We start from the raw sequence: 25,150 nt of genomic DNA on the forward strand, positions 1-25,150 counted from the left end.
ATACTCTATCAACTTTAACTTCATTGAAGAAGACATTGAGGTGGCTTCAAGCCAAGTTAATTGGTGAATGGTATAGAAAGGTAAGGCTTCACCTTGAGTTCGACGCCCTGTCAAATGTCCTGATTCAAACAATCTATTTACATTATAGTCTGCCCTTGTGGATTCTTTATAACTAGCCTTTGGGCTCCCAGGTTGAAAGCTGCAACATTACAGCATCTAGCTGCCTTAACTGAATTCAACCGGTCGATCTCAATCACCCTCCCTGTCCCAACTGCTGATCGCCTGTGTAAAGAAATACTTGCTGTTTGTTAGCTCTCCATAACTTGGCAAATAAGTGCTGTCTCAGCCAACTAGCCCGCATCTCATGAATGAGTACATTTAGAAAACAGCTTGTGCAAACCGTGATCCCGTGACCTTTGCCACGCTGTCCTGATGCATCTGGAAATCTTGCTGCTTACCATTTCCTCGCAGATACCTTGCTTGTACTCTTTGAAATGCCATTTTAGTACTTTCCCCTCCAGTTTCTTTTGTTGGAATAGCTGTTGCATACTGTAGATTAATGTCATTTTTAACTCCAACACATTTTAGTTATTTTTCTGAATACAAGTTTGAATCAATTTACACTTAATGTGGTGAGTGGAGTGGACTGTCCTGCTGTTGTAGAACTCTTCCTCTTTACCCTTCATTGAATTTCCAATGAGAATACGCATTGGACAGGAGTCTTTGGTTTCTTACGTACCTGTTTGTTCTTACACTAAATATAGCATTGGTACAGAGAGATCTGCATGGTCGAAGATGTGCTATTTTCGGTTCACTCTGCATGGCTGATTCCACTTTTCAATGAGATGAAAAGCTGAGCGAATTGAGACTGTTAGGTACCAAACACTTATTAATTATGATGTCAGAAAACACGAAGAGAAGGTGCTTTTGTTCTATTGATGTAGGCTGTCATTTACATAAGTTAGTCTTGATAATGGATGGTGGGGATGTGGAGGGCTATGGTCCCAGTGCAGGTCGATGGGAGTGGGCAGTTTAAATGGTTCAGCACAGACTAGATGGGCTGAAGGGCCTGTTTCTGTGCTGTACTTTTCTACGATTCTATAACTGAAGATTGTCTTTTCATAATCTATTCCAGTTAATTGTTGCATATATTGTATGGAAATAAATCAAGTTATTTATTTATTTATTTATTGTGGCACAGTAGCGTAGTGGTTAGTGCAACAACGCTTTACAGTACCAGTGACCCGGGTTCAATTCCCGCCACTGCCTGTAAGGAGTTTATACGGTTCTCCTCGTGGCTGTGTGGGTTTCCTCCCACAGTCCAAAGACGTACCAGTTGGTGGGTTGATTGGCCATTATAAATTGTCCCGTGATTCGGCTAGGGTTAAGGGAAGGCTGAGCAGTATGGCTCAAAAGGCCGGAAGGGCCAATTCCATGCTGTGTCTCAATAAATAACTAAATAAAAGTGTGGGGTAGACCCTGCCGGCCCTTCGAGCTGCACTGCCCTGCAACCCTGATTTAACCCTAGCCTAGTCACAGGACAGTTTACAATGGCCAATTAACCCTATCCACCGGTATGTCTTTGGAATGCGGGAGGAAACCGGAGCACCCGGAGGAAACCCACACGGTCACGGGGAGAACGGAGAAACTCCTTGTAGGCAGGACTAAAAATAATGGAGTGGACTGCTTGTGGAAGGGATCACAGAGAACCAACAGCTGACCGCAGTATATATGTCAGACCGTTCAGAATTCGTACACGTTGCAATACAGTAGAACTAAATGCATTGAAATCTTCCACGTGGGAACATGGGATCTCTCCCTCTGCCCTGAACTTGCCGTTCAGTCCAGAGCATCCCCTGCTGACCTGAGCTGAGGATCTGGATAAAGTTTGTATTTGGCCATCTCATTCAATCCAATTCATTTGAAGAGAGTTTTGGATCTGCATTGAATACGGATATGGATTTTTTTCCTTTATGCATAATTTATGACACTAGACAAATACCAAGGACACGAACTATTATCAGTACCTTGAATCTTGCTCTGGTCTTGTACTCGATTGGGTTCAGAAGTATGAGGAAGAAGCTCATTGAAATCTATCGAATATTGAAAGGCTTTGATAAAATCGATATTTCCAATAGTGGGGGAGTCTAGGACTCGAGAGCACAGTGTCAGTAGAGAAGGATGTCACTTTAAAACGGAAATGAGGAGGAATTTCTTTAGCCAGAGCGTGGTGAATCTGTGATATTCATTGCCATAGATGGCTGTGGAGGCCAAGTCTTTTGGTATATTTAAAGCATAGGTTGATAGGTTCTTGATTAGTAGGGGCATAAAAGGTTATGGGGAGTAGGCAGGAGAATGGGGTTGAGAGGAGTAGTGAATCAACCTTGATTGAATGGCAGAGCAAACTCAATGGGCCAAATAACCTAATTCTGGTCTTATGTTTTATGGTCTTATTATTAAGACTAAAGTGCTAATACGTAAGTTCATGCTGTCCTAACATGTTTGCGACACTTTGCAAAACAACAATTCTAAATCAAAGACGAGGAAATCTGCAGATGCTGGAATTTCAAGCAACACACATCAAAGTTGCTGGTGAACACAGCAGGCCAGGCAGCATCTCTAGGAAGAGGTACAATCGATGTTTCGGGCCGAGACCCTTCATCAGGACTAACTGAAAGAAGAGCTAGTAAGATATTTGAAAGTGGGAGGGGGAGAGGGAGATCCGAAATGATAGGAGAAGACAGGAGGGGGAGGGATGGAGCCAAGAGCTGGACAGTTGATTGGCAAGAGATATGAGAGGATCATGGGACAGGAGGCCTAGGGAGAAAGAAAGGGGGAGGGGGGGAAGCCCAGCGGATGGGCAAGGAGTTTTGTGAGAGGGACAGAGGGAGAAAAAGGAGAGAGAGAAAAAGAAAGTGTGTATATAAATAAATAAATAACAGATGGGGTACGAGGGGGAGGTGGGGCATTAGCGGAAGTTTGAGAAGTCAATGTTCATGCCATCAGGTTGGAGGCTACCCAAATGGAATATAAGGTGTTGTTCCTCCAACCTGAGTGTGGCTTCATCTTTACAGTAGAGGAGGCCATGGATAGACATGTCAGAATGGGAATGGGATGTGGAATTAAAATGTGTGGCCACTGGGAGATCCTGCTTTCTCTGGCGGACAGAGCGTAGGTGTTCAGCAAAGCGGTCTCCCAGTCTGCGTCGGATTTATTTTTAGATGGTTCCCTTATGTCTTTTGAACAATTATCTAATAGATATAATTTATCAAGAATACATTTTTTTAGATATCTACAAGTTAGAAATTTCCTAAGTACTATACTTTCTTCCTTTCCAATGCTTCCTCCTACATATATTTTAGATACTATAATTAAGCTTAATCCATGTCAGAAAGGTGCATCGGCTATGATTTATAATATTATTATGAAACTTAGGAAAGCTCCATTTGATAAGATTAGGGTAGATTGGGAACAGGAATTGGGGTCTATCATTTCCGTGGATGACTGGGGGCAGATTTTACAATTAGTCAATACTTCCTCTATCTGTGCTAAACATTCCCTAATTCAATTTAAAGTTGTTCATAGAGCACATATGTCCAAAGATAAATTAGCTCGTTTTTATTCTCATATTAATCCTTTTTGTGATAGATGTCCGGGGCAGATAGCCTCTTTAACTCATATGTTTTGGTCTTGACCTACTCTGGAAACTTTTTGGAGAGACATTTTTAATATTATCTCCAAGGTATTGAATATAGATATCTCTCCTCACCCTATTACTGCTATCTTTGGACTACCTAAAATTTCCAGTAATCTTTCTCCTTCAGCCCGTAGAATGATTGCATTTCTTACTTTAATGGCAAAAAGATGTATCTTACAACATTGGAAAGAGCTTAATGCTCCAACTACCTTTCTTTGGTTTTCTCAGACAATATTATGCTTGAATTTGGAGAAAATTAGAAGCAATCTCTATGATTCCTCACTTAAACTTGAACAGACCTGGAGATCTTTTATTCAATATTTTCATTTAATGTAATTTTTTTTCTTCTCTTTTTTGCTCTACATTTATATTCCCTTCTTGTTTTTTTTTACTGTTTTTAATGGAGGTCAGGTTTGAGGACGTGATTTTAAGTTTTTTAACTCTACTTGGTTCCAAGTTAGCCCATTGCTTTGCTTTGCTTTTAGTTTAGTTGCACGGTGGGTCTTTTTTTGGGGTTTTTTTTGGGTTTTTTTTCGTTTTCTCTCTCTCTCTCTCTCTCTATATATATATAAATTAGTATATTATTATGTTACCTTATTATGTTATGTTTAAATTACATTGTATCATTTTTTTTATCTGTATTAATATCTCCTGTAATTTTATTATATTCTAACAGTGTATTAGTGCCTATATGGCTTACCTTTTTGTATACTTATTCAATAAAAAGATTTAAAAAGAAAGGAAGACTCTACCTGTGCCACTCAGTTCATGTAGAAGGTCCAATTAACAGACGAACAATGCAAGTGTTCTAGATCTGGGGTGAGGTGTTTGAAATCTTGCCCTCATCTGCAACATGGTTATTACCTTTGGTGTTTGCTGGAGTGAATTCTGGTTGTTTGGATAGATGCCTGCTGAAGTCACCAGAAAGGCCAGAGGTTTTCATGTCCGATATGATTGATATCCTTGCACTTCACTTTATCATAGAGCTCCTTGTTGACGGGTTTGGTTTTCCACAGAAGCAATTCTTACTTGGGCAAAGAAGCGAAAAGAGGACTGGAGACTAAAGTCTTCTCAATTCTTTCTGTGAGCCTTACCTCAGAAAATGCAACTCAAAGGCTTCATATTTCACTTTTTATCCACAGGTCTTCCTGCTTCAGGGGCCTTATCATTAGTTTGGCATCTTGTGTGGATGTAGACTATTAGTGATGATGTGAGTGATGGGAGGTTCTAGACTTTGAGTGCATTTCAGGATGGCCAGGTATCTCTGTAACAGGATTGTAATTCTCTTGCGTCCTTTTCCAGCTGAGGCTGAGAGGCTGGGGACTCTGAATCTAATATTCCAGAAGTGTCTGTAATATCTTCAAACATCAAAGCGTGCACTTCACATTTAATGGGTTGAAGAAAAGTGTCGATCACAAGTGAATATTAAATTCATGTTGCCTAAAATAAATTCATGCTTGCACTTGGGGTATCTTAATTAATGGAATTTCCTTTTGCTATTTTCCATGGAAGCATCCTATAAAGTTGAGCGAGGGCATACAAGGGACACACATTTTCAATGTTCATTCCAGATGAATCCCACCTTTATATAAACAAAAAGAAAAATCACGCCTCATGGAAATGGTAACTAAAACAAAAACTTTGATGCTCTATTCTAACCAAACGATTCTGACCAATACATTTTGTTTCCTGTTGACCTGTTCTAAAATTTTCACATTTCTTGTTTGCATTCTGTATATTTACACTTTGTATTGTGTTTGGAATTCAGTTTTTAAGCACTTTGCCAAAAATCTCAGGAAACCATCCATCTGGTGTGCTGATATTTTTGTTTGATTCCTGCTCAGTTTCTTTAGGAAAATCCAATGGTAGGACTTAGTTATTGTTACAAGAGTATGCTTTGTAAAGTGGGATTTTGACAATTGTGAGATTTCTTGTCTCATTGTTTTCTGCAGACTTTCAAAGAGCACTTCTGTTAATGATGTTACTACATTAGAGATGCTTTACCAAAGGCAGCAACTGTATTAATATTTACAGAGGGTGCTTCATGTGTTAACCCTATGGCTTTCTTGGCTGGGGATTCATGTAAATGCTGAACTGAAGTCCACTTGGAATAAGAATTCAGATTGCACAGATGGAATGGAAATTTTGCTGCTCAGCTTCACTTGTGAATTCTCTCCCACTCTGTCTAAAGCAAGCTTACTTTGTTTGGGAGAGAAAGGCCACTAGTCACTTCCTCAGCATTAATCATTAATCGTTCTGGAATCAGATCGGTAAACATCACTGGAATTACTTTCGCCAAGAACAAGCTGTGCTAACTCTCAGAATAAAACAATTCTGTGAAGTTTAAAAAAATTATATCCATGTGGTCCATCAGGACACTTTATGTTGAACTTCAGAAGTCCGGGAACAAATAGCAGAACTATAGTCTTAATTTCAAAGTTCAAAGTAAATTTTATTATCCAAGTACATATACGTCGCCATATATAATGCTGGGATTCATTTTCTTGTGGGCATACTCAGCAAAGCTATAGAATCAATGAAAGATCAACCAGAGTGCAGATGACAACAAGCTGTGTAAATGCAAGTCTAATAAATAGCAATAAATATTGAGAACATGAGATAAAAGAGATCTTAAAGTAAGAGCAGTGGTGTAGGAACATTTCAGCGGTGGGACAAGTGAGTGTAGTTATCCCCTTTTATGGTGGTGGAGGGGTAATAACTGTTATTGAACTTGGTGGTGCATGTCCTGAGGCTCTTGTGCCTCCTACCTGATGGCTGCGGCAAGAAGAGAACATGAGCTGGGTGATGGAGATCTTTGATGATGGGTGCGGTTTTCCTATGAGAGTTTCATGTAGATCTGCTCAATCGTTGGGAGAGCTTTACCCGTGTTATACTGGGCTGAATCCTCTACCTTTTGTAGGATTTTCTGTTCAAAGGCATTGAATTTTCCCTACCAGGCCATGATGCAGCCAGTTAATATACTGCGATTTGTATTACAATGAAGGAATTAGCCACATCTTCTTAATGAAAACATTCTTTTTGTCTTCAGATCCTCTTTGAATTGTGAAAAAGTAGATTTTCACTGGCTTTTCTCTGATTTCTCTTTCTAGAACCTCAGGAACTTTCACAGCCCCAACTCTGCGGGCGGCACTGGGAACGATAGCTGCCAGTGGGAACTGAATGCATCAACAGGAAAGACGTGGACGTCCTGCCTTTATGACTCTTCTCCCCATCCGGGCGCAACACCCACCTGCAGTCCTGAGCCACGGTATCACGTGGGCGTGGAGAAGCCCTCCACCAGCAAAGGGGAAACCAGCAGGGAGGAAACAAAAGTGTTTGGAACTGTGAAGCAAAGTTGTCAAAGAGGCAAGAATGATAAAGATTCATGGAGGAGTGGAAATGAAATACAGGATGTGTTTCAGCTGGATGGTGAACTAGACATTGAGCAAATAGAAAACAACTAGGTTTTCGGGTTCTAGGGTGCATGAGCAGAAGTGATCTATAAAACTCTGCAGTTTGTTGCATTTTTTAGTCTTTTGAATAGTGCTTCAAGGCACTTTGTGAAAAGCTTCATATCTAACATGCCCATACCTAAAAGATGAACTTGCCAGCAGAGAGTCAGAAAGTCATGGTTTAATGGGGCAATCAGTTGGTAATTATTAGTTTTTAACCTGTGTGTGGTACAACAGTTAAAATTGTCCATGTCCTGGAGGTGAAAAGCTACGCTCAAGAGGGTCACACTGCACGTTTTCAGTACAAGCCTAATCATAGTTTTTTAAAGTATTCAATACAGTGTTAATGACATTTATAATTTTTGTTTAGTAGGTGTCCCTTCATTGCCCACACCCCACCAAATCCAGTAAATGAAAGTCTAACAAATGCCAACGTTACAACCGCAAACTGTGATCCAGGTGGATTCATGCCACAAATTCAATCTGTCACATGCTACATACTTGCATTCTTTTTGTTTGAGATGTATTTTCCTCATCTATACCCACTTTTTTTTAAGGTCTTATTAACGCTTACTTTGTGTGTCTTTTCATTTTCTTCCGTGCAGGTGAACCTTTTTGCTACCCGTTTCCTCATGCACAGTGTGTGTGGAAGCGGACTGCTCGGGTGCTGATTGTTAGCAACACTCTCCAGCATGTTTGTACTACTGATGCATGTCCTGCATTACTGCAGATACTCCTTTCTCCCACTTCCAGTGAGTGGAAGAGAAAGAAAGGAGCCCAACCTGGGTCCGTATTATGTTTGCACTGACTGGCACTGAGACGTGGCGGTATTGCCTTTCAGAATGAACGCAGGCAGAGCGGCTGCCTTCTGTGCTGCAGGTTTCCACAGAGCTGCTGGTATCTTTACAAAGCTTATCGATAGGCTCCCAGCCAAATGACATTAACCATCTTAAATGGGAGCTGCTCCAGCTTTTGACAATAAGGAGAGAAGAGAGATAGAATATTAATATTATCAGTGTGATTCAAAAATATTATACTGGCTTGGAACGATAAGTAGGAGGTGTTCTTATATAAATATACACAGGTTGAAAATGTACTGCCTATGGAAGTTACCTGAAATCCTGCCAAAATCAGGAGCGCTGGCATCATTAACTTTGGATGCCACCAGATTTCTGGTTGTGTCTACTGTAGACTCAGGGTGTCCATAACGGACTTGTATTATGACCATTTTAAAGAAAACCCACTCGGCATTGTTAGTTTATATTAAAATTGTTCAACACAAGACAAGCGTGTTTTCTACTGCAAGGGTTATTTTCTATCACTGACATTTAACTAAGTGTTTCAGTCTCATCCTTTGTGATCAGCTTAAATGAAAATTAATTCTATTGGACATTGAAGGTAAAACCAGTGCTTTTGGTATCAAGTGGACCTTGAGGGAATAGATACAATAAATGAGGCAGGGTATGGAGAGCCGGCACTTTTGTGAGTGTGACATTCTTTGTCAGGATATTGCATTTTCTGGAATTACAGGAATTCCAAGAAAAAGAACTTGAAAGTATTTTAAACTTTTTTTTCCAAATGTAGACCAAGCAATATTTATGCCTATACAGTACTACCTGCATGTGCAAAGGAATCTGATGGGAGCACAATCAATTGTTTTATGTTAAGACCTAGCAACTCATGAAATGCTGTCAAGCACACGAGCAGCGCCACAAAATGCAGTGGTCAAATGCATTTTTCAGACCATTAGTAGCAGCAATAATGCAACATGGCGTAACCTGTTTGCCTTACTTCAAAAGCTTACACAATAAACGCTACAGTTATATGTGGCGAGTCTTCTGGGCATTTTAAACATAATGGAATTTATGCTAGCAAATCTGGGTGCATACTCTGTATAAAAAGACTGCTTACATGCAGTGAAAACATGGGCTACAGTTGCTGAAATGATTTGGAGAACACTACTGCTTTTAACATGGTTTTTACCTAGACGCAGGATTTTTTTCAAGATGCAGGACATGTTCTGAATCAGTAAATCCGATTGCTATAAAGTGTCTTCAGCAAAACTGTATCACTTCTTGTTTTACAAAGGCTGTTCTCAACTTTAAATAAAAAAAACTGAAGTTAAAAAAAAAGACTACTCGTCCCTTCTTATTTTACTGCTATCATATCTGTCCATCATTTCCTGTTGCCCTCTCTGAAAATGAGAGGAAGAAGGTAATGTTCAGGCCTCTCTGTTGCTATTCTTAGTATCATAATTATTTATCAAGCTACGACCAGTGTGGAGCTGGACTTTATCAGATATTTATTTATGAATTCTCATAGGAATGTATTTACCATTACTACCCATTTGATACATGCAGTATCCAGTCAGGTTTACTAGCTCCATCTCAGCAAGTTAAAAACAATCCTCAAGACTGACTAAAATATCTTGTAGTTATTTTTCAGGAAGTTGAATTCCCTTTGTGTGTTTTATTTGATTTTATGAGCAAAGAATCAAAGGATGATGTTGTGACAACAGCTAGGTTGTGGGGGACTCTATCGTAAGACAAGAAGTTCAATCACATGGTACAAAAACAGGAAAAGTTGCAAACACGCAGCGGGTCAGGCAGCATCTGTGGAAAGAGAAATGGAGTTGACATTTGTTGTTAAGTACAGTACTGTGCAAAAATCTTAGGCACATATATATAGCTAAGGTGCTTAAGACTTTTGCACAGTACTGTATTTGTCAATGTGGAGTGAAGAGTGAGTTTGTAAATCTGGCAGGAGCAAAGGGTGTTGGGAATGGTGAGAGTGGAGCGCTATGGGAGGGGTGTGGGACACAGGAGAGAAGGAGTGCCAGGGACGGGGCGGGGGGTGGAGGTAGTGCAGGTGTAGACACTTCCAACCTTGAGACACCAGGCAAGGTCATTTGATTCCAAACAATTGGTTTATTGATCATTACAGAATGTCTCTGGTGCTTCCCACTCCCTCCCCTCCCCCTTCCCTTTTTCTCAACAATGATTCCCCTCTCCCTGCCCCCTTCCCACTCTCAGTCTACAGTAAAGACTCTTATCAGAATCGGGTTTATCATCACTCAAGCATGTCATGAAATTTTTTTTTGTGGTAGCAGTACAGTGCAATACATAAAATTATTACAATATTGTGCAAAAGTCTTAGACACCCTAGTGATGTAAATGTGTGTCTAAGACTTTTGCACAGTATTGTGTATATTGTATGCTTTGTCAGTTGTAAATAAAATTGTAGAGAAGGGAATTTTGTTAACAGGGTGAGAGCAGAATCGTGATGCAGATAAGTTGTAGAGATCATACAGTTGATGGATTAGTTAGAGAGTGAAACCACTGTCTGACTAACTTAATCACTTAATTTCATAGCCTTAGCTTTTCTCTTTCTACCTTGTGTTAACTTATTGTCTGGACGAGGGCCACAACCTCGAAGTGCCAGAGACCTGGATTCAATCATGACCTCAAGTGCTGTGTGAAGTTTGCTCATTCTCCCAATGGTCGTGTGAATTTTCTCCAGGTTCCCCTGTCTCCACTCACATCTGAAAGAATCTTGGAAGAGATGATAGGAATATGTGGAGAATAAATCAAATGGGATTAAAATGGGATTTTAATAGTATGGTATTGCTCCGAGTTGTACTGACTGTGTTTGTGTCTTTGGAATGGCAACAGAACACATGATCTACTGACTCTAAGGTGGGTGGTGTTGCCAAGTAAACTACAGGTAAGCTGCAGCTGAAGGAAATCAAAGATCTTGGAAAAGATTCTTTTAGAAAATGAGGTGAATATTCTTAACATGAAATGGGCACTCGCTGGTTTTCGTGCTTGTATGTCTTTGGTGGTTCTCAATTTGATTTAGTGTCTTGGAGGATTTTTCCACTATAAGAGGTTCGTGAAACAGAGACTGCTCCCAGTGGTTCAGCTAAGGCTGGGAATTTGTTTATGTGGTGTAACTGGGAGATCAAACCTGCAAGATAACCTAACTTCATTGGGGAATTTGAAGACCTATAATGGAAACTGAAATGTAAGGAGCCGTATGTAGAAACTGCATACCAGTCAACAGTTACATGGTCTCTTTTTTGAAACTACAGACTAGAACTTGACTCTGTAGTTTTACAGCTTTCTCTTATGCCAAGTAGAAACTATTATTTTGGTGCTACAGTAACTTAAAACTGAGCTGGAAAGCAAAATGATTGGGTTGTCTGAATTTTGTTTTTAATTTCTGGCTTCAGTAAATTTATAAATGACCCTTTTACAGTACAGTGCAAAACTCTTAGGAACATATATATATAAAACTAGGGTGCTTGCACAGAAATATATTTATCAACGTGGAGCAGAGGGCGAGTTTGTAAATCTGGTGGGAACAAATGATGTTGGGAATAGCGAGGGTGGAGTGCCCAGGAGGGGTGTGGGACAGGTGGCAGAGGAGTGCCATGGTGGGGGGGGGGGGGTGTTGCCGGTGCAGATGCACCCAGCCCTGAGACACCAGGCAAGGTCATTTGATTCCAAACAGTTGGTTTATTGATTGTTAGAGAAGTCTTTCTGGTGCTTCCCGCTCCCTCCCCGCTCCCTTCCCCTTTTCCCAACCATGATTCCCCTCTCCCTGCCCCTTTCCCACTCTCCGTTCACAATAGAGACCCAGATCAGAATCGGGTTTATCATCACTGACAAATGTCATGAAATTTGTTCTTTTTGATGCAGCAGTACGGTGTAATTACATAAAATTACTACAGTACTGTGCCTAAGACTTTTGTACAGTAGTGTACATTGTGAAACAAAATGATTGTGTAAATTAAATAGAATATAATCTGTTTCAAGTCCTATTGAATTACTACTGTAGTGAACTGAAGAACTGTATGCTAATTGTATTCCTGGACTTCATACCTTCTGATCACTGTATATGCTAGTGCAGAGATTATTTTTAAAAATTCATATTTTACCTTGCAGAGCAAACCCGATGGGCCAAATGGCCTATGTCTTCTGGTCTTATATTAATTAGCAATGTAAGAATGTAATTAATTTATTTTCATTCACAGCTGTGCTTAAGTTTGTGTCAAACAAACAAAGTTTGAAGTACATTTGTTACGCAAACTTGAGATTTGTCTCCTTACAGGCAGCCCCGAAACAAAGAGACTCCAAAAGAACCCATTAAAAGCAATGAAACGCTCTGAACTGGTGCCACCTGAGCAAAGAATTTTTTCCGATATCTGGGTTCAAATGGACAAAACCACTGGAACCGTTCACTGTACATGGGGAGGAAGTGTGCATGTATGGATTGGCCCTTACACAATAAGTTATAAGGTCAGCTTCTGTACTGGGAAGGAAAGCGGATAGAAGAGAATGTTATCTCTGCAGAGGGAGGGGTGGGTAGTCTTGGTTAGCAGGCATTCTTGAATCTTCTAAAGTCTTCCCTTTGAGCAAAAGTATCTGTTTAAGATTTCGCTCAGTGATTATTTTGCAGCAGGTCAACATCATTAGAAGTTTAAGAGTCACTCCATAGATTCTGACTGCATTATATAATTAAGACTGGTGGACAAAGCTAAGATATCCCACTGAATGATGGAGCAGATTAGCATTAACACTAACATCAACCTGAATTCTTGCAGTAGCAAGCCTGCGCACAGTAACATTCTGATCATTTGGGACTTTGGTAGTGCCAAGTGAGCAGATTTTCCAGACCATGGGATACTGTGGCTATTAATACACAAAACATTTCTATTTCTCTTTTTAACATTTTACACCTCAGTACAGTATACTTCCTGTGAAGGCAGTGAGTTTAAATAGAACGGGAAGTAGACAGGTACCCTTGACCTCAGCTCCTGGAGCAGCCTAATCCACGATGATTCCGATTCAGACCCTGACCCTGACTCGAACACACAGCCAGAGTCCAGATCCCAGCACCGACTGCACTCTCCCCTGTACTCCCGATCCCAGCCCACATGCTGGACTAATGAGTGAGCCAGACCACCTATCACCAGAATGTTTGAACAACTGCATTTTAGATTATTATATTCTACTCTGCTGTGTAATGTGGGAAAAGATACTTACAAAACACACTTTGTCTTGCTTGTGAAACAAAATCGTAACAGTCTATTTGTAACAAGTAGATTTTCCCCAGGTATAATACTCTATCTGTGGCTGTTACATTTTCAAATTCTTCGTTTATTTCAGGTTGCATACAATTATCTTCTGTTTTCCTTGCCTATTTCTATAAGCTAGGTTAGGTGTTTTTCTCTGCTGTGTGTGTCCATTTTGATTCTTCTTTCCACTTTTATTATCCTCTTACCTCAGGCCGGGTTTCTCTGCTTTTCAGTAATCCTCAACACTTCCAGGCTGAATCTCAGTGAACATCACATTCCTGGTTCTCCCCATTGATAACTTCCTGCAATAATTCTTTCCTCTCCAGTCTCTTCCTGTATGCATCCAAGGAGTTAACAGCAGCTCTGAAGGCAGAGTCTTGGACCTAAAGCATTCTATCTGCCTCTCTTTCCACATTTGCTGCTTGACCCAAATGAGCATTTCCAGAATTTTCTGATTCTATTACAAAAGTAAATCTTGCTTTCATGCCATCCTGCCTAAATGCATTTTTTGTCAAAGTTCATTTAGTGGAGATGCATAGGCACAAAACAAGTCTTTTGTTGGTGGTAAGAAAAACCCATTCTTCTGCAGGCGTTTGATCCTTGGCAGCATGGGGCCACTTGGGAACTACAGGGGCTGACTCTCATGGTGCTCCCTGCCTTGGAACTTGGACAGACATAACATACAGTACTGTGCACATATATATGGCTAGGGTGCCTAAGATTTTTGCACAGTGCTGTATTTGTCAGCATGGAGCAGAGAGTGAGTTTGTAAATCTGGAGGGAGCAAAGGATGCTGGGAATGGCAAGGGTGGAGCATCGTGGGACAGGTGGCAGAGTAGGAGTGCCAGGGTTGGCACAGGTGCAGTCACACCCAGTCCTGAGGCACCGGGCAAGGTCATTTGATTCCAAACAATTGGTTTATTAATCATTGCAGAATGTCTATCTGGTGCTTTCTGCTTCCTCCGCTCCCCCTTCCCCTTTTCCCAACTATGATTCCCATCTCGCAGCCCCCTTCCCACTCTCAGTCCACAATAGAGACACATAGCAGAATCAGATTTATCATCACTCACATATGTCATGAAATTTGTTTTTTGTTGTGGCAGCAGTACATAAAATTACTACAGTACCATGCAAAAGGCTTGGGCACTCTAGCTATAGATAACGTGCCTAAGAGTTTTTCACAGTACTGTACCTCAGGCGATGCAATGAATACTTTAAGGCAATGTAGGTGAGCCGATGAAAGTGAAGCTCCCCATTTTGTACTCTACTGTTGCCCAGTGAATTGAGTATCCCTAAGGACAAAGACTAGAGAAAAATAACTCCGAATTATTTTAATTACTGTTGAATTCCTATGATTGCATATTGTGGCTATTATATTAAGTCTCTGAACATGGAGTGTTAACAGGTTGAATATAGTTGGTGTTTAATAGTACCAAGGGTGAACAGCACCAAATTGATTCTGTACAACAAAAGCACAAACTACTTTACTTTAACAAAGTAAAAGTCATTAATGTTATGTTAACATTAAAAAGGTAAATTTCTGATTATTTTTTGAATATTTTTTATCATAAACATAACAGCACATTGAACCTTTTGCCCATAACGCTGTGCTGACCTTTTAATCTCCTCCAAGATCAATTTAGCCCTTTACAACCATATAACCCTCCATTTTCTTTATTGATGAATCATATTGGAATACATTTCCATAGATAAATTGTTGGATTATATTTGGTTGTTAAACAAGTTACAAATGATTTGATTCTGAATTTGAAGTTTCTTGAGTTTTCCTGACCTTCCCCTGGCTTTGGAGGGGTTTGTATTTATTTCACCTTTTCTGGATAGAAAAAAAAATTTGTGAAGTTTCAGATAAGAATTGTGTTTTTAAAATCAGTAACAATGCCCACGTTCGAGTTCCTATTTAACGATTTTTTAAATGTTTTAGGAAACAAAAGATCAATGATAGCAATTTCTTCGGCAATATGTAATTTAGTCAAATAAGCTACTTATCAGAAAAAAGTGCAAAGTAGAAATGGTTCTGAGATTAGTGGAAGAAAAGGTGCCTCTGGAGTTACCTGGCTGAAGATTTGGATTTTTTGAAAATCAGAAGTGATCTCTAGTTTCACAATCCGATTTGTGAAAGGGAAGCTCAATATTATTACATTCAAGCAGTGGAAATTGTGATTGGAGTAATGTCCCTATGTATTCGATTAACTTATTCTTCCCCTATGGGGAAGTTATCCAACTCACAACAAAGCCCTAAGATAATGCCAACTCTTGTCAAGAAGTGGGCAGGTCTTGCCTCCCCAGACCATGGAACTCCTCTAACACTCGAAGGGATCACTGGGTGAGCACCAGTGTGCCAATAGCTACTTCATACTTCAACACAAATGCTTGATATATCTTGGCTCCTTCGGGCATTTCCATAGCAGGTAGGCTGAATGATTAATTCACTCTGTGTAGAATCTTAAGTTCAAGTCTTCATCCTGTTATTCTGTGGTATGGGGCAGCACGGAATAGCATTGCTGCTGCAAATTGTCAACAAATGCTGGTATATTATTTTTACAATTATTGACATTTAACCGAAAAGAACTGGGAAAAAAATTGCATTAGTATCAATTTCTATCTGTTATTTATTAAAAGTTTTTAATACCCTTGCTATATATTTCTGTAGTGAAGGTCATCTACCTTCCTTTCTAAGTGTGTGAAAAGTATGATTAAAATCATATTCAAATCATGTGGGTTTTGATGCAAATAGATTTTCATTAAATTGCATTCAAAAATACAGCTCTTAAATGTCAGCTGTTTGGCAGCTGATCTAGGTGTGTCCATGACAACTCGGCCTCTCCATGCTGAGAGAACTGGAGTAGAAATATTTCTTTTACAATAGCTGTAGAATTGGACTTGGAACATCCAGCATAGGGAATTTCAATGAGGATTATTTTTAAATCCATAATATAAACTAAGATATCAAATTCATCCACAGATATCTGAGACCAAAGTGGAATCAAGGGAGAATAATGTAAAAACAAACATACAAATTAGGAGTGGGAATTTCAGTTCCTCAAGCTTGATCAGGTCTTTAATGGCTGTTCTTACTGTAACCGTTCCTGATGTTTACAGTTTACAGTTACTGTTCTATAGATTTGCTAAGTATGCCTGCAGAAAAAAAAATCTCAGGGTGGTATGTGGCGACATGTATGTACTCTGATAATAAATTTTACTTTGAACCTTTGAACTTTAACCACAATGTCACATACCCATTTACCCACAGTAATCTTTCTCTTTTTTGCTAGCAGTTAACCATCCATTACATCTTTAAAGTACTCAAAGACTCTGCACCCTCTGCACAAAGACTCTCAGCCGTCTGAGAAAAATAAAGATGCCATCAGCTCAGTAACAGATTGGTGATACATTATTTTTTAAAGCACCTAATTCCAGATTTTCCCACAAAGAAAGCATCCTCTCCAGTCCATCCTGTGAAGATCCTTCAGAGTCTTAAGACTCAGGTCACTCCCATCTTCTAAACTTTGCCATATATAAGTGTAGTCTGTTTAATCTTTCCTGACATGACAACCAATCTGTTTGTGGTATTTGTCTGGTAAACCTTCTCTGAGCTACTCTCAATGCATTAATACATTTTGATTGCTGGGGAATTGCTCGGCTACCAGAGGGGGCAGACTGCCTTTTGATCGCTGGTGGAATCACTCCCTGCTGGAGAGGGAAAGGCCTGCCACTGTGCTCGGGGAATGTTACCTAGGTTTCCTGCGTTTTGGATTATGGACTCGGACTATCAACTTTTTTTTCAGTAGTTTTTAAATATTCTGTTTTTTTTGCCATATCTTTCTTGTTTTTCTGTGTGTTGGGGAGGGGGATTTGGGGGTCGATGTGCCTGTTCCATTTTTGTTCATTTTTTGTGTGGGGAGGAGGGATTTGCGGGTTGACAGTCGAGCTGCCGTTCTTTTTCTTTCTTGGTTTTGTGGCTATCTGGAGAAGAAGAATTTCAGAGTTGTATACATTGATAATAAATGAACCTTTGAACATACTAAGCTTACATAAATTTAATGATATACATACTGATGCAGATATACTCTATATAACTGATGCATAACTTGTCTGGCAATAAATGATAACCATTCTGTTTGGTGCAGCTGCCTGGTAGCCTGCAAATGCTGCTCAACCTACTGAGTTCCTCCTGCAGCTTGTCTGTTGCTCTAGTAAACTTTGTGATTCATGCACCCTGATCTCTTGATATTCCTGCAATCTCTCACCATTTAAATAATATTCTGAAACCACTTTGCCCACCAAGACAGGCGAGTTCACATTTTACACAGAGAATGTGTGCATGGAATTCCCTACTGCGGGTGGTGGTAGAGGTAGATACATTAGGGAGATATAAGAAACTCTATGATATGTACATGGATGATAGAAAATTCAGGACAGTGTACGAAGAAAGGGTTAGATTGATCCAACCCTTAGATCTAAGGTTAAAAGGTGGGCACAACATTCATGTGCTCAAAGGCTTGTACTATGCTTTAATGTTCTATGTTCTAATGTAAATCAATTTCTGGAACAATATTGGTAGGCCATTTCTCAAGCTTAGTGTTCAGACACTGGAAATATGGAGATGTTCAATTTCCTGATTTAATTGCTAAACATGCTTCAGAAATCACTCTTTGTGTAGCTCAGAGAAATTACTCGGTGTGTAGTTGGGCTGTGCAGATCAGAAGGGTTCTTGTCAATCGATTTCAGCCAGCGCGGAAGTAAGGGCAATAAAAATGATTCCAGCATTTCTAAGTTTAGCAAAGGGAAAAGTGGCCATAGGTTCTGCTTGTGATTTTTATCAGTTAACTCACTCTGGAAATATCCTCAGGTCAATCTTATAGGTTGAAATGTCATACTTTTGTTGTGGAATAGCATCTTCAGGAGAGGAGAAAGTTCACGAGCAGAACTGAAAAAATACACTCACACAGCTGTTTAGATTTTATACTGGATGTTGCCTGAAGATATAAGTACTTACAGTACTCAGCTTAGATTGTTATCACCTGAAATTTCCAACCTAACAAGTGGTTCTGTGGTTATAAGCAACCCTAACCCTCTCGCAAGCAGAGGAGCATAGTTTCTGTTGACATATGGGTAGCATTTCTGCTGCTTTTGTACGTTCTTTGGTCATGCTCCATGAAGGAGATTTGTTTTTAAATGATTGCAACAAGGTCTACTGATTTTGGATCCCTGTAGGCGCACTGTTTGTCATCACAGGTGATCTATCACTCTGGTTTTTAAACCACGGTAGCAATCAGAATCAGATTTAATATCACTGGCATAAGTCGTGAAATTTGTTAACTTTGTAGCAGCAATACAATGCAATATATGATAATCGAGAAAGAAAAGAAAACTTGAATTACAGTAAATATACACACACACACACACACACACACACACACACACACACACACACACACACACAGTGATTGATAAGTTTGTGGCCTAAGATAGAAGGAGTCAAATTTTAGAAAACCTAGCACATTTATTTTTCAACATAGTCCCCTCCTACATTTACACACTTAGTCCAGCAGTCATGGAGCACACAGATCCCTTCTTTGTAGAAGTCAGCGTCTTGGACCTCCAGAAAGTGGTCGATCGTGGCCTAAGGTAGAAGGGGATGAGTTATTAACTTCAAACTTTCTGCATAATCACTGAAAGAGTTGAACTGCACTTGCATGTATCAAGAGCTGTATAAGTGTGGCAGAATGGCAGGCGGTGACTAGTGGGGTACCGCAAGGCTCAGTGCTGGGACCCCAGTTGTTTACAATATATATTAATGACTTGGATGAGGGAATTAAATGCAGCATCTCCAAGTTTGCGGATGACACGAAGCTGGGTGGCAGTGTTAGCAGTGAGGAGGATGCTAAGAGGATGCAGGGTGACTTGGATAGGTTGGGTGAGTGGGCAAACTCATGGCAGATGCAATTTAATGTGGATAAATGTGAAGTTATCCACTTTGGTGGCAAAAATAGGAAAACAGATTATTATCTGAATGGTGGCCGATTAGGAAAAGGGGAGGTGCAACGAGACCTGGGTGTCATTATACACCAGTCGTTGAAAGTGGGCATGCAGGTACAGCAGGCGGTGAAAAAGGCGAATGGTATGCTGGCATTTATAGCGAGAGGATTCGAGTACAGGAGCAGGGAGGTACTACTGCAGTTGTACAAGGCCTTGGTGAGACCACACCTGGAGTATTGTGTGCAGTTTTGGTCCCCTAATCTGAGGAAAGACATCTTTGCCATAGAGGGAGAACAAAGAAGGTTCACCAGATTGATTCCTGGGATGGCAGGACTTTCATATGAAGAAAGACTGGATGAACTGGGCTTGTACTCGTTGGAATTTAGAAGATTGAGGGGGGATCTGATTGAAACGTATAAGATCCTAAAGGGATTGGACAGGCTAGATGCAGGAAGATTGTTCCCGATGTTGGGGAAGTCCAGAATGAGGGGTCACAGTTTGAGGATAGAGGGGAAGCCTTTTAGGACCGAGATTAGGAAAAACTTCTTTACACAGAGAATGGTGAATCTGTGGAATTCTCTGCCACAGGAAACCGTTGAGGCCAGTTCATTGGCTATGTTTAAGAGGGAGTTAGATATGGCCCTTGTGGCTACAGGGGTCAGGGGGTATGGAGGGAAGATTGGGGTGGGGTTCTGAGTTGGATGATCAGCTATGATCATAATAAATGGCGGTGCAGGCTCGAAGGGCCGAATGGCCTACTCCTGCACCTATTTTCTATGTTTCTAAGTCATCTCCTTCTACCTTGGGCCACGAACTTATTAATCACCCCTGCTGTGGACCACTTTCTGGAGGTCCAAGATGCAGACTTCTACAAAGAAGGGATCCGCGTGCTCCACAACCGCTGGACTAAGTGTGTAAATGTAGGAGGGGACTATGTTGAAAAATAAATGTGCTAGGTTTTCTAAATTTGACTCCTTCTACCTTGGGCCACGAACTTATCAATCACCCCTCGTATATGTGGCCTCCGCAGTAACATAAAAGACGAAACCCCCTTACATATATATACAGAGTTAAATTAAATAAGTAGTGCCAAAAATAGGAAATAAAAAAAGTAGTGGGGTAGTCTTCATGAGTTCAATGTCCCTTAAGAATAGGGTGATAACTATGAGTAAAAAGATACTGTACACTATGCCGGGGCTCACAGTTCCCAGAGTTTCCACTCAAGGAATGAACATGTTGCTCCTCCCTCCAACTATTTTGATGTAGGCGGGAAGCACAGCAGTGGGCAGGACTGAGAACGGAATAAAATTACAGGAACAGAATCAGTCAGTGAACATAAAGGGCAGTGACGGAGGGAAAAGATACTCTGACCAGAAAGGCAGCAGCTCTGTGCCATCTGGCATCACCACTAACGGAATGAAGGACAAATGATATGTCTCAGGGGTCACAAATACTTCAAATTAATAGTCCTATAGCCTCCTCCTTAAAGGCTGCTGACCCTGTCACAATGATAACCAGAGTCATTTTAATTCTCTCTGCTCCCGGAAGAGCCAGATTCAGCCAGATCATCACACCGACAATACCACTTGAGCTCACTCGCTTCTCTAGGATGGGATGAGCCAGTGTGTCTGGAACGAAAGTTGATTAGGAGGCTCATGTGATGTTGAATTTGAATGCGTGAATTAGTAGACTCACTTGTCTTAATGCATTTAATTTGTTAGTTGTAGATCAGCTCCTCCGAATCTCTCCTGTGAATCAAAAGTCGTAATAATAAGAAGGAAAATGTTGAAAGTAATAGTGGACATTTGGGCGTTACTCAACACCTTACTTTTGTCAACCATTGACCTTACATTTAGTCTGCTATACACTTTTGGACCTGGCTGGCCCACACAGCTGCAGATAAGAGCATTTTAAGGCAAGACCTTTATAAAATCTAACACAGAGAATCTCGGGCAAGAACGTACTTCTCCCCCAGTTCCTTCTAAGATTGTTTCATTCTCTCTTCCTCCTCCCTCTTCCTTCATTTCCATTGGGCCAGTTGAATAGAAAGCGCAGGTTAGAACAGACACAAGGGATGATGCAGATACCGGAAATTCTGAGCAAACCAAACACAAAATGCTGGAGGAACTCAGTAGGTCAGGCAGCAGCTATAGAGAGGGATAAAGGGTCGATGTTTTGGGCTAAGACACTTCATCAGGACTGAAGGGTCTTGGCTCGAAACCTGGAAATCAAAAGCAACAGAAAAAGTTATGGCTTTTACCCTGCCTGGTGATTTAGTGTGTGTTGCACAGCATTTTATGAGTGCTTCTTATAGTTATAATTATTCCCTTAGAATCCATACATACTGTATGTTAGTGGTTTTTTTGGTTTCTTTGGTAAGACACTGAATGAAGGACTGGCTTGCCAACAAAGGGAATCACTTCCACTTCCACGCTTGTGCATGTATGAACAGAAGCCATTATGTAGTGTGGAACTTAGTGTTGCTGACAGAACTTAAGTTGAGTATCAGTGAGCAGGTTATTCAGAAGTACCATTAGTTGTTGATTCTCTCACTCAAAAGGTTTGCCAATTCTTAGTTTGAACCAGAACTACTACATGCTGCCTGAAAGCAGCTACTTTCCTATATTTTTGGAACTAACTTTACAACAGTGGATTAAAGAAACTTGATGTTCTTAAGTAATATTTAAAGCAGAACATCATGCTGAAAACCAAGAAGCAACTGTCAAGATGGAAAGGCTATTGTTTCCCATTTTTTTCCCTCCTAATTATATTTTTCTGGAGCATTCTGAGTTTCTCACCTTGTCTACCTCGTTCTAACTATTGTATCTTTTATGAGTCCTTGATATGATGTGCCAGTGGGCTATCTTCTGGGATGTAGCTACCTCCTTCCACAATGCTCTGTCAAATTTTTCCTATTTCTACCACGGCAATCCTCATTCTCAGGAGCTCAGCCTTTAGGTCCTTGGTTCCCAATATTTGCAAACTTCTCTTCCAGTTCTTCTTACAACATGCCCTGGAAGTGGGAAGGTAATGATATTAAACACTTTAAAAAATAATTTCCCACCAACTACAATATAAAGTAATTGGAAATTCAGTACTGAGCAAAAGTCTTAGGGAGATATATATAGCTAAGGTGTCTCAGACTTTTGCACAGTACTGTAGTAATTTTACGTATTGCACTGGACTGTTGCCACAAAAAAAAATCATGACGTGTGTGATGATAAACCTGACTCTGATATGGATATTGTGGACTGACAGTGGGAAGAAAAAAGGGAGAATGGAATCATGATTGGGAAAGAGGGAAGGGAGTGGGAAGCACCAGAGTGATATACTGTAATGATCAATAAACCAATTGATTGGAATCAAATGACCTTGCCTGGTGTCTCAGGGCTGGGTGTGTCTGCGCCTGTGTCACCCCTCGCCCCGACACTCCTTCTCTATCACCTGTCCCACACCTCTCCTGCGGCACTCCACCCTCACCATTCCCGACATCCTTATAGCCTAGGTATATGTGCCTAAGAATTTTGTACAGCACTGTAGGTTTCAAGTTAGATTGAAAATTATCAACCATCAATTAACAAATAGTTGATCATCAATTATCAGCTTACAAATAATATGCGTTCCCTAGTGATCAGTTTGAGGTCTGTCAGAACCTCTAAACTCCATAGTACCTAATGACAATCAACTGGAAATTTGGCAGTATTTAAGAAGATAATTTCTATAAGAATTGCTCCAAGAATGTCTCTAAAAGGAATTATTAGCCACAGATGCCTGAGCTTTTAGTCAGAAGTGACCTGGGGATGCTGACTGAGATTTGTAAAGTTTAAGTTCTGCCCTACTAAGCCAATCTGAGTTTTTTTTTTAGAAGGGCACTAATGCTGTGATAATGCATGGAATCTTAATTAAAATCAGGTTATGAATTTCAAGCCTAACAGGACCCAACCATTGTATTGAGTTGGCTTTGAAAAGTAGACCTTCGGGCTTGGATCAGTGCAGGACAGTAAATGCTAGTATTTTGTAAATGGATGTACTATTGCTTTCTCCAAATGTCTCACTGTACGAAAGCCAATGCTGGAGGAACTCAGCAGGCCAGGCAGCATTAGGACTGATGAAGTGCCTCGACTGTTTACCCTTTTCTATAGATGCTGCCTGACCTGCTGAGTTCCTCCTGCATCTTGTGTGTGTTGCTTTGTATTTCCAGCATCTGCAGATTTTCTCGTGTTTTTGCTTCAAAGCCAAGTCTTTTACATTACATAAAGTTATATCATGGTGATGCTGATATCAGGGAGAGGGTTTGGTACGGACACCATGAGGCAGTCCCTCAGGATAACGTACCTCTACCCCAGCCACGGCTACTAGAGGACCACAACCTTGTCATGGTTTGGAGGCTTGTGTGCCTCATTGACCCGGAGAGCTGTGCTGGCTGGAGTCAAGGTTTTATGCTTTGGCTCTTGGTAGGGTCACCCATGCCAAACAGGTCAAAGGGTAGAGGATAGACTAAGAGTGGTCCAGAGGTCCTCCCAGTTCATGGGTTCATCTCAGGGCTAACAACCCTGACTGGTAAAACAAAGTCATTTCAGAAACAGTAATGAAGAATCTTTCTATATCTGAGTCCAATGGCATTCCTGAGGCTCTGCCAGGGTCTTGCATGACTGACAGTTGTGAAAACAGAGAGGAAGCTCCTGACACGATGAAGGAAGCCCTGAACACCGCCAGAGGTGGAGGACCTTCATTGCTGCCCTTAACGCCAGCGGTGTAACAGGCAGTAAGTAAGTAGCACTCCAGGCACAGATGAAATGTCTAATCAGGGGGAAAGATGTTGCTGAAAGGGAGAAGGCACCTGGCTCAGACCTATGAGGACACTGGAATGAGGAGCTGATGACCCTGACTGGAAGAGAACAAGGGGGTAAAATTAACAAGCTCGTGTTGAAGGGTTCAGCGTAGTGGCCAAGCTGTGAAAGATGTACAAATATGGGAGCACTGCTAGGCTGAATGGCTGGGCATGTGTTTTGGCCCTACACCAAGATAGGATTCTTGGCAGTGGCCCAGATGGATATCAACTACATGGGTTAGCTTCGGTTAGGGTTGAGTATAATTTTAAACCCAACCAAACTTCTAATCTCAATGGACACTGCTTAATGGATTTTCAGGAACAATTTCACACACAGGACTGTTAGAATCACTGTTAGAAACTTTGTGGCAAAGTTTGCGGATGATACAAAAATAGGTGGAGGGGTAGGTAGTGCTGAGGAAGCAATGTGATTGCAGCAGGACTTAGACAAATTGGAATAATGGGCAAAAAAGTGACAAGATGGAATACGGTGTTGGGAAATGTATAATAATGTATTTTGGTAAAGGGAAAAATAGTGTGGACTATTATCTAAATGGCGGGGGGGAAGGTTCAAACATCAGAGGTGTAGGGGGACTTAGGAGTCCTCGTGCAAGACTCCCAGAAGGTTAATTTACAGGTTGATTCTTTGGTTAAGAAGGCAAATTCAAATTGACATTTATTTCAAGGGGAATAGAATATAAAAGCAAGGAGATAATGCTGAGCCTTTATAAGACACTAGTCAGGCTGCACTTGGAGTATTGTCAACAGTTTTGAGCCCTATATCTCAGAAAGGATGTGTTGTCATTTGAGAGAGTCCAGAGAAGGTTCACAAGGATGATTTCAGGAATGAAGGGGTTAACATACGAGGAGCATTTGGCAGCTTTGGGCCTGTACTCATTGGAATTTAGAAGAATGCAGGGGAATCTCATTGAAACCTACTGAATGTCGAAGGAACTAGATAGGATGAATGTGGAGAGGATGTTGGGCGTATCCGGAACTAGAGGGCACAGCCGCAAAATTGAGGGGCGAATTTTTAGAACAGAGGCAAGGAGGAATTTTTTTTAGTCAAAGAGTAGTGAATCTGTGGAATG

At 40.7% G+C, this 25,150-nt stretch overlaps 1 protein-coding gene across 4 annotated transcripts in view; it reads left to right on the plus strand.

Moving 5' to 3' along the window:
- fam53b (family with sequence similarity 53 member B) overlaps positions 1–9,265 on the plus strand; it is a 133,722-nt gene extending 124,457 nt beyond the window's left edge. For all 4 annotated transcript variants that reach the window (XM_063071849.1, XM_063071851.1, XM_063071850.1 and 1 more), the window contains one exon: positions 6,808–9,265. In XM_063071849.1, coding sequence (XP_062927919.1) covers positions 6,808–7,161 — 354 coding nt within the window. In that variant the 3' untranslated portion in view covers positions 7,162–9,265. The remainder of the gene's footprint in view (positions 1–6,807) is intronic.
- The last annotated feature ends 15,885 nt before the right edge of the window (positions 9,266–25,150 follow it).

This window comes from Mobula hypostoma, chromosome 19, assembly GCF_963921235.1.
Source record: "Mobula hypostoma chromosome 19, sMobHyp1.1, whole genome shotgun sequence".
Classification (NCBI taxonomy): domain Eukaryota; kingdom Metazoa; phylum Chordata; class Chondrichthyes; order Myliobatiformes; family Myliobatidae; genus Mobula; species Mobula hypostoma.